At 39.4% G+C, this 9,700-nt stretch overlaps 1 protein-coding gene across 1 annotated transcript; it reads right to left on the reverse strand.

The window, feature by feature from the left end:
* Positions 1–1,280: 1,280 nt before the first annotated feature.
* LOC141773703 (zinc finger protein SNAI3-like) lies at positions 1,281–9,700 on the reverse strand. Its single transcript, XM_074645652.1, has 3 exons — positions 9,459–9,700; positions 5,081–5,728; positions 1,281–4,146 (listed from the first exon to the last, which is right to left on the reverse strand). Exons 1-3 carry the CDS (start codon positions 9,682–9,684, stop codon positions 3,968–3,970), a joined length of 1,053 nt encoding a protein of 350 aa, XP_074501753.1. The 5' UTR covers positions 9,685–9,700; the 3' UTR covers positions 1,281–3,967.

A 9,700-nucleotide genomic window follows, 5' to 3' on the forward strand; every position in this document is an offset into this window, starting at 1 on the left:
TTCACATATCCTGCGAGTTTTGTATTGATTGGACAAACAATTTCTGATTTATAGTCTGATTTGTGTTATGCCACGCCCATTCTGGTCGATTTGAATGAAACTTTCAGGATATGTTTCAGGTACTCTTGTGGACATATCCTGCCAGTTTTGTGATGATTGGCCCGAAGTTTGCTGACTTTGGTCTATTTATGTGCTAAACCTGTTTGCACATAAACACAACAACACAGATCTTGGCAACTGGAATACAGTATGATGCTTAACCTGCTTTCACCGGCTAAGTCTCTTGATCACAGCTCTGGCACTCTGAATGAGTTAAAACACTGGAGATATGAAATACATGGATGGCTTCCCGTGGGGGATGAAATGTTTAAAGATAATGTTTGAAGTTCATCCTTAAATCACAATGAGATATAAACAAGCTTTTAATACATTTTGATAAGCTTAGTCCAGTAATGAACCCCAGAACATTTGAAAGCAATCGGACATACGGTTTAAGAGGAGTTGTCATAAATGTGTTTTTCAGAAAATTAAAAATGGAGGAAAATCTAGTCAGGCAGATTTTAGCGGTTCTTCAGGCTTTTTTGTAGAGCACATCTGGAGTCGGACATGTGAGTCAAATTTCAAGTCAATCGGACTTACGGTGTAAAGTTATAGCGCCACCATCAGGCCAGTTGGGATCATATTTTATGTGAAGCATTAGGACATCAAGCAGGTCCAGGTGCTTTATAAATACTGTAAATACTAATACTGTGAAAGTATAAAAATGCTCAATCCACGGAAAAATGCACACAGCCCGTATTCAGGAACTGTGCTTTTAAACGAGCCGTAAGGTTGTGATGTCACACCTATACAGTCACTGGTAGAAGTGCTGCTAAACTCTGTGTTGTTGGCACATCCAATGAATCCCTGGCTGCAGTGACGCTGCGAAGACAGCCACAGCGCAGATGCAAAAGACCAGAAAACGCTGACCAATCAAAGCAGATTGCGCTTTTTCTAGCTTCAGTAGGCAGAAGGTTTTTGGCATAATTGGGCAAAAATTCCATAATAACCTTTCAGCATATTGTAATTCAAGTGTTCTGATGGATAACCAGACTTCTGCACCTCCTACGGCTCTGTTTTTCAAAAATCTAGCCTGTGGCGGGTAGACTTTGACCAATCACAGGTCATTTCAGAGAGAAAAAGCGTTCCGATTGGCTGTGCTCCAGCTGGTGGGCGGTGCTTGGTATTTCCTCGACAGATCTCAACGTGGCAAAAAAATTTTTTTGACCTGGCAAAAATCAACGATCATTAAAAAAGAAATAAATGCCAGCCATGGCCTTGCATAGCCACACACCTTGAATTTGCATTCAAAGCAAATGGCATTTTAATTGGTTAGCATTCATGTCACCTTGACTCATAAAGCCTTAAACACAACCTTAAATGTTCCCTCTGCTTCCCCTCGTTTGACTTCACCACAGCCTCTGACCTTCTTCATCCTTCAGAGCTAATTAGCACACACAAACACTTGTACACACCCTATTCCACACACTGGCAGATCACTTGGTAGCAAGTGTAGCGCAGTGTCATTTGCAGGACATCAGAGGCCTGTGGTGAGAGACTTTATGGAAATACTCACATATTCACTGTGGAAAATACCAACATAATCTCACACGTTTTTTTACTGTATCCGTTGGCCTAATATTGTAGCCTAAAAATAGGCTTCATGTCTTGACAGCAGCTAAATCCGGCGGCGCTGTCTTGTATTACTGACACACTGAGATGGAGAGCTGCTCTCATGCCTAATATAAGAGCGTTCCATGTATTTATAGGCCTGCAGGGAGTCAGAATAGCATCTGTGTGTATCAAAAATGAACCTGGCTGACTGGTTGGGGAATATTTAGATCTTGTTCCACAGACAGTTACTGTTCATAGCATTCCATTACATCATACCAGAGCCATTCTGGTGGGCAAACAACAGGTGCTCAGACTCATGCTACAGGTGTAGGCATTGAAGTACCAAGCTTGGATCATCATTTCAGTAAACTGCATATTGTTGCCCTTTGTTGCCCGACATTGCTGCCACATATACTGTACATACACATCACTGTCTGTACAAACATCTAAACATGCACACACACACACACATGCCCAAACATAACCTACTTAATCCCATCTAATCTCTACTCCCGGACTATTACCATATCATCACATACATCATTGTACCTGCTAGATGTTATTTTCTGTATGTATTATATTTCGTCATGTTACTTCACCAATAAAAAAAAGTTATTTGATGCCTTTATTATATTGTATTTGATAAGATTGTTGATATTTGCACATTATTGTATATTTAATGCTAATCATCTGTCAATGTTAATAATTCTGCTTTGCTCTGTCATGCCAATAAAGCTCCTTTGAATTAGAATTAGTACCAGCCAATCACAGCATAGTAGGGCGGGACTAGGTGGCGCACTCTTGGGAAAAAGGATAACCTGTGCGGTTTGATATCAGTTAATGTTAGCTTATTGATGTTCATATCTGACATGATATCGCGTTTGAAATGTGAAATGTACGATATGTATTAAAAATGATAAGTGTCTAACATTGCAAACAATAAAGCTGATGGCATGTCTTGGTTAACAATTATGTTATTAGATTATTTAGTTTTTTATAATTGCTGTATTATCACCATTATTTCACTTAATTATATTATATTATATTATATTATACAGGGACCTCTCTACAAGTATTAACCTTACACAAGGAAAATAAGTCAAAGTCATACTTGACAAACGTGAGTTTTAACAATTCCTTATGATATATGAATTATTTTCTATCAAGTCAGTAATTCAATTCATGTCAGCCGACGGTACACACTCGTCTCCTGAGCGTCTAGCATCGATTATAGCTCAACTACCAGATTCTAAGTAACTGGAGACAAAACTTTATTTTTCTACTCCTCATAGATCATAAACCCTTTAATATAATAATGACTCGTTGAAATTGGTTGAGAAATGTCGACATTATAGTGCTTTTTATCCAGAAAAATGGCCCTGTTCACTTGTATAGGGTTACAGGCCAGTCTTGCCAGGTCCAATATGGCGCCCACGTTGACGAATCGCTGCTATGGGCTCAAGCGTCCAATGTGGCGTCTATGTACATATGTTTATGAGCCATGAGGAGGTGCAGAAGTCTAGTCATCTCTCAGAACTCTTGAATTACAATATGCTGAAGGGTTATTATGGAATTTTTGCCCAATGATGCCAAAGAATTGTTGCCTACCGAAGCTTTAATGGACCCCTTTGAAATTGGCCATGACAGTTTTTGCTCGCCAAAATGTAGCGCAACTTTGTAGCGTTATTTAACCGCCTTTGCGACAAGCTGGTATGACATGGTTGATACCATTCCTTGGGTTTTCTAGTTTCATATGATGCCAGTATCTTCACTCTAGTTTAAAACTAAGCCCGCTACAACCTCTGAAAGATTGTGTTCGATTGCGTTAGTGCATTAAAGAAATTAGACAAATTCGACACCTAACTATAAATCAAAACCTATGCTGGAGACAACAATGAGACACAGTATAATTCTAACTCAAAATATCAAGCATGTTGGATAACAATCAGTTTGTCTCAGATGAGGTCAGTAGCATGGGGCACTGAGAGCAGTTCTAACATCACTGTTACCAGGCAATAAGAGCAAAAAGAACTTTGATATCCATTTGTGGCTGTTCCATTTATGATGACTCAATCTGTGCAACAGTGTGAACACTTAAAATACATGTTAGTAGCAATACACTATTTTTTCAAACATCTGTAAAATAATTGTTTTGATGAAGAAAAAAAAAAAAAGGCTGTCATCAAATAAAAGTTTCATCACATGACAGCTTTGTTGTGCACACCTCCCGAGACTGTTCCAATGACACTGTTGTTCCGCCAACAGTGAGACTCTACAGAAGAATATTTTGGAGCAGGTTAAAGTTCACAGGCTGTCAGGACAGAGGGCAGCCAGCCTCTTGGTGCTTGGCTAGCAGTGAGATCCTGGAGAAGGTCTTAAAGCAGCTCGCACACTGGTACTTTTTTACTTCAGAGTGGGTTTGGAGATGAGCTCGCAGGTTGGATCGGTCAGCAAAGGCTCTGCTGCAGTGGAGGCACGAGAATGGTTTCTCTCCTGCAGAAGGAACACAGAAATTCACGTCAGTGATGATGGGGTTGTAGTTTCTAGATTCTGGTAATCCATGAACCCTCTAACCAATCATAACGAGAACATTAACCCCATTCAGATAGACACAGTGACGCGGGTCAAACCTGTGCCGGGGGTCTGTATGAATGGATCAACGCGTGTCAGCCGACCCTCCATCACGACCCTCCTCCCGACCGGATTCAGATTTGAGGCTGCCCCAATTTCAGTGATCTATTGCTACCAGGAACGGAAATGACTTCAATGTTTAAACATCATTTAACCAGCTCGTAGAGAGACATTCAAACCACTAACCCCTCTCACTGAACCAACTGGAAACCTACATTGACGACTGCTTCGAAAACATCTGCACAATGACCGGCAAAAAAAAACACAGATCCAAGAGAAGCCGAACCTCGGACTCTTCCACCACCTACCCAGACACCAACCTGCCTTTGAGGTAAGAGAAATCCTTCACTCCTTCACGGGGTTTGTGCGGCACCAACACACACACACACACACACCCCTGCGCTGACAGAAAAGAGCCGAACTGAATGTGCCACACATGTTTTACCGGTAGTAACGTTACTACCAGGCAGCGCCTGTAACGGTTAATACAAGGGAAATATATATTTTTTAAGATGGGACAAATGTTCGCGTAAACTATTCAATTTTTCCATAATTTAATGACTATTCGCAAAATTTAAAAAAGGTTTTTAAGATAGCAGCGTTATTTTGACCATCTCTCAGAGTTTCAGCAGTTTGCGTATTCTTGCCCTGCTGTTAGTTAGTAGTTTTTTAAATAACCAATGACTGTAAATTTGGATTGTAAGGACCCAGCAGTAGATGTGAAATGCTGCGCCCTATTTGTTACACATTGCACCATTAAGTTGTGAATGTGTGTGTGTGTGTGTGTTTCACTGACCTGTGTGTGTTCGTATATGTCCCTGAAGCAGCCAGGGTCTGGAGAATGCCTTGCCACAGAGCTTACACACACAGGGCAGTGTGTGTGTCCTGATGTGCATCTTGAGCGCTCCCAGGCTGACGTACTCCTTCTCACAGTACTTGCAGCTGAAGTACTTCTTACTGCTCCACTCACACCGGAGCTGCTTGTGTTTGGTCAGGCCAGAATAGCTTAAGTACTCTTTATGACAGTCCAAACACTCAAAGCTCTCCTGGCTGCTGCTGCTGCTGCTGCTGCTGCTGTTGCTGCCCGGAGGAATGGCTGGAAAGAGGGCCAGGATAGGGAGGGATGAAGGGACGAGGCTCTGTCTCCTCCTGTGGTCTCCTGTGACACACTGGATTCCCAGGTTCAGTTTGGTACAGGATTCAGCTGGTTTGTAGGCATCTGCGGAGCATCTACTGCAAGCCTCTGAAGAGTGGCCCAGAAAGGACAGAGGGGAGGTGTATGGAGAAAATGGTAGAAGCAGTCGGTCTGCTCTGGAAGAAAGAGGACAGGAGGAGAAGAGCGACTGGGCTCTCTGCTGCAGCCATGGGCTTGGGCCAGGACAATGATGGTGAGGGGGGAAGCCATTGTGCAGCACAGAGTCTTCATGGTTGCTGCAGGGGGCCTCTGTGGAACAGACACATCCACACATCTGACTTATTATCCCCTATATCATTAATGCTACAGTTTACCGTGGTGATATCTCTACAGTTAAAGTGTGGATTAAGATGTTTTTCCTTTCTAAAGCTTCCATGCAATACATGAAAAATGGTTATAGTGCGACAGAGAGGCTGAGTGGACTGGTTATAGTGGGACAGAGAGACTGAGTGGACTGGTTATAGTGGGACAGAGAGGCTGAGTGGACTGGTTATAGTGGGACAGAGAGACTGAGTGGACTGGTTATACTGGGACAGAGAGACTGAGTGGACTGGTTACAGTGGGATAGAGAGGCTTAGTGGACTGGTTATAGTGGGACAAAGAGGCTTAGTGGACTGGTTATAGTGGGACATAGAGGCTTAGTGGACTGGTTATAGTGGGACAAAGAGGCTTAGTGGACTGGTTATAGTGGGACATAGAGGCTTAGTGGACTGGTTATAGTGGGACAAAGAGGCTGAAGGCTGAATTGACTGGTTATAGTGGGACAGAGAGGCTGAGTGGACTGGTTATAGTGGGACAGAGAGGCTAAGTGGACTGGTTATAATGGGACAGAGAGACAGAGAGGACTGGTTATAGTGGGACTGAGAGGTTGGTGGACTGGTTATAGTGGGACTGAGAGGTTGGTGGACCTTTACCCTTGAAAAATCATAATTAAGATGAATAATCATAATTCTAATTGACCTCTCTTGTGTGACCCATAACGAGGACTGATTAACTATTATTTTACATACTCTATTGTGAGTTATGTTGCTGGACAAATAATTATTTTTTTGAGCTGTGCACAATAATAATTCATAATTCCCCTTTTAAATCATAAAACTATTTGAGTGCACACATTCCTACAGGCAGTGTCTATATAAAATAGAGTATATATGAATTGTCCTTAACCCTAAACTGGATTTAATCTTAAAGGCCCTGACGACCTATTTCCTCAATCAGCTTCCGAAATGAACACATTTCTTGGAAAAGTTAGAACAATTTAGGGTGACTTCACATGGGAGATTTCTGTATTTCCTCACGTAGTCAGGACGCTGTCAATCAAATCTGATTAAACCTGTACTGATGAAGCATGTTAGCTGAGTATAGAACTTTTAGTAAATATTACTGAGGTGGGAGATACCAAAACGTTTCAATCCTCTGAACCAATAAGGTGATCACTGCACACACCAGCAGCAGAGAAGCAAAGACTGCAACACTAACGCCGAGTTTGCACCCAAAGTTCATTTGGGACTTTTAGTCCCAGGAACTAACTTTTCAAGGAACTCAAAAAGTTCCTTCAGCCCATTGCGACGGAGATTAGGCAAATTAGTCTGCTGACGGATGAAAAGCGGCTTCTGTTTTATAGCCGGGCGGTCTCAAGGTATAATCCAGTATGGATACTATTGATGATAGTATCTATACTCAAAACAAGACTATTTTTCATACAAATAGGGAGTTTAAGAACATGCACATGCCATAATACAATCACTGTGATACAGTCTTTGACAACGTGCAGGAAGTCACCGTCTGTGGTGCTTTCAAGCCAAAAAATAAACCAATTGTGCCAAGTTTGTACAGCTTACATCGCTGTATATTTTCCTTTAAATTAAATAGGATTTCAGTCTCATTACCAGCTCTTCTTCCTTGGCACAATTCTGATGGCAGTAATGGAAATTCATCAATACAGTGGGATAGGGAGGGGGGTAGGCTCAAGCTCGCTTTAAGGGCTATATTGGAACAAATACAAAGGTTTAAGGAGGGATTTGTCAGGAGGAGCCTGGATGGCCGCTACATAGGCTCTTGAGGCTGCTTAATGGGGCCCTTCTGGTCTCTCAAGGACCTGGGGATTTTGCACCTGCTAAACACAAAACTACATTTTTGTTTGTGGCCAGACAAAACTGCTGTGTCCCTTTATGCAGCGTTATTTTCCTTACATCATATTGTAAAGAGCTAAAACAGAAAGGTTGTGCTGGTTTAAATTTAGAAGGATAAATATGACCTCTCCAAAGTCTTTAAATACTGTAAAACATAAACTTCTAACCTCAAACATTTTGGTCAAGAAGAGGATGTTTTTAATCTCTAATGATTGTCATTCATTGAACATCTAGGACAACAAAAAAGTGCTACTCTATATAACATCTATGTTAGGCTAAAACAATATTATTATTATTTCTATTATTATTATTATTATTATTATTATTGTTATTAGTAGTAGTATAATTACTATTATTATTATATTTTGGCATTGCAAATAGGGGGAAACATTAAAATGCTTTACTTGAAACATATTAAGTAAAGTCCAATCACTAAAATGTACTTAAATATCAAAATTAAATTACTCAGTCTGGAGCTGGGCGTGTTCAATAATTGACATATTATCTCTTTATGTAGTACGGAGGACCAAGAAAGTCACATAAATAGTAATAAAGCATTTAATTGAATAATAACTAATTGTACAATAGAAATAGGCATTAATAAGTTTGTTTACAAATGTATTTATTAATCTATGAATAAATAGACTAAATTACAAAGTCATTAATAATTTGACATTTTAATGAGCAATAAAAAGAAGAGTTATAAAAATAATTTACAAATGAAATATTAATCCATCAATAAATAGTTCAAATTAAAATGGGATTTACAAAAACACCATATAACAGTCAATAAGTACATCCTTTAAAAATACATTAAAATGAATTCATAAATAAATAATGAAATTATTGAGAGAAATACTAATGCAAATGGGAAAAGAAGTTGCCCTTTTAAATGTCTGAATAAAACCTGTGAATTGAATTTTATTCTGAATCTGAATTTAATTTGTGCATCCAATTATTTATTTCTCTTTTTAAATAGAATTTTAAATTCCATTATTTATTTATGATTTAATTAATGTATTTTTAAATTATGTATATTATTGACTGTTTTATGGTATTTTTGTAAATCCCTTTTTAGTTTGAACTATTTATTGATGGATTAATATTTCATTTGTAAATTATTTTTTATAATTCGTCTTTCTATTGCCCTTTAAAATGTCAAATAATTAATTATTTTGTTGTTATTGTACAGTTAGTTATTAATCAATTAAATGCTTTATTACTATTTACGTGACTCTCGTGGTCCTCCATACTACAAGAAGAGACTCTTTATAAATAATATGTCAATAATTGAACATGCTCAGCTCCAAAATGAGTAATTTAATTTTAATATTTAAGTACATTTTAGTGACTGGACTTTACTTAATATGTTTCAAGTTAAGCATTTTATTGTTTCCCCTTATTTGCAATGCCAAAAAATAATAATAATACTAATTCTACTGCTACTGCTACTACTACTAATAATAATGATAATCATAATAATAATATTGTTTGTCATAGATTAATTAATACCTATTTTTATTGTACAATTAGTTATTAATCAATTAAATGCTTGATTACTATTTATGTGACTCTTCTGGTCCTCCATAATGTGGGCTACTGTTTATATCAGTTTCTATGTCAGCTTCGAGGTAACTGTCTATCTCCTGTTAAGAACAGAACAAACAGTCATTATTTCCCTTCCTAAAGTGACATTTAGTAGGCCACTTGAGACTATTTGAATGTTTCTAATTTGTAATTATACTGCAGTCCGTGCCTCTAAAGTTCACTTGTAATGGACTACTTTGTTACTTTCCCCTCTAATTCTTTTTCATGCAGGTCAATGTGGCCAGTAGAAAGAGTCTTACCCTCAGGCTGGGACTTCAGTCTGCCATAGTTTGCTCTCTTAGCGCTGTGATGTTTCTTCACCAAGAAGGACCGCGGCATGTTGTCGCCCTCTCTCCTCTCTACGGGAGCTGCTGTGGAGCGACGGGGTCCGAACGGAAGACGCTGACTGCGGGTCGGGCTGGTGAGAGAGAGAGAGAGAGAGAGAGAGAGAGAGAGAGAGAGAGAGAGCGCTGTGGCCTCGCGCATTCTCCCGCTAGTCAGG

Source organism: Sebastes fasciatus, chromosome 9, assembly GCF_043250625.1.
Source record: "Sebastes fasciatus isolate fSebFas1 chromosome 9, fSebFas1.pri, whole genome shotgun sequence".
Classification (NCBI taxonomy): Eukaryota; Metazoa; Chordata; class Actinopteri; order Perciformes; family Sebastidae; genus Sebastes; species Sebastes fasciatus.

Bases quoted from the DNA above. Each gene is read 5' to 3' on its own strand.
- LOC141773703 (XM_074645652.1), bottom strand. From the start codon at position 9,684: ATGCGCGAGGCCACAGCGCTCTCTCTCTCTCTCTCTCTCTCTCTCTCT. The intron at 5,729-9,458 runs GTAAGACTCTTT...TCTGTTCCACAG, and splicing joins ACTGAAGTCCCAGCCTGAGG to AGGCCCCCTGCAGCAACCAT. The intron at 4,147-5,080 runs GTCAGTGAAACA...TTCCTTCTGCAG, and splicing joins ACATATACGAACACACACAG to GAGAGAAACCATTCTCGTGC.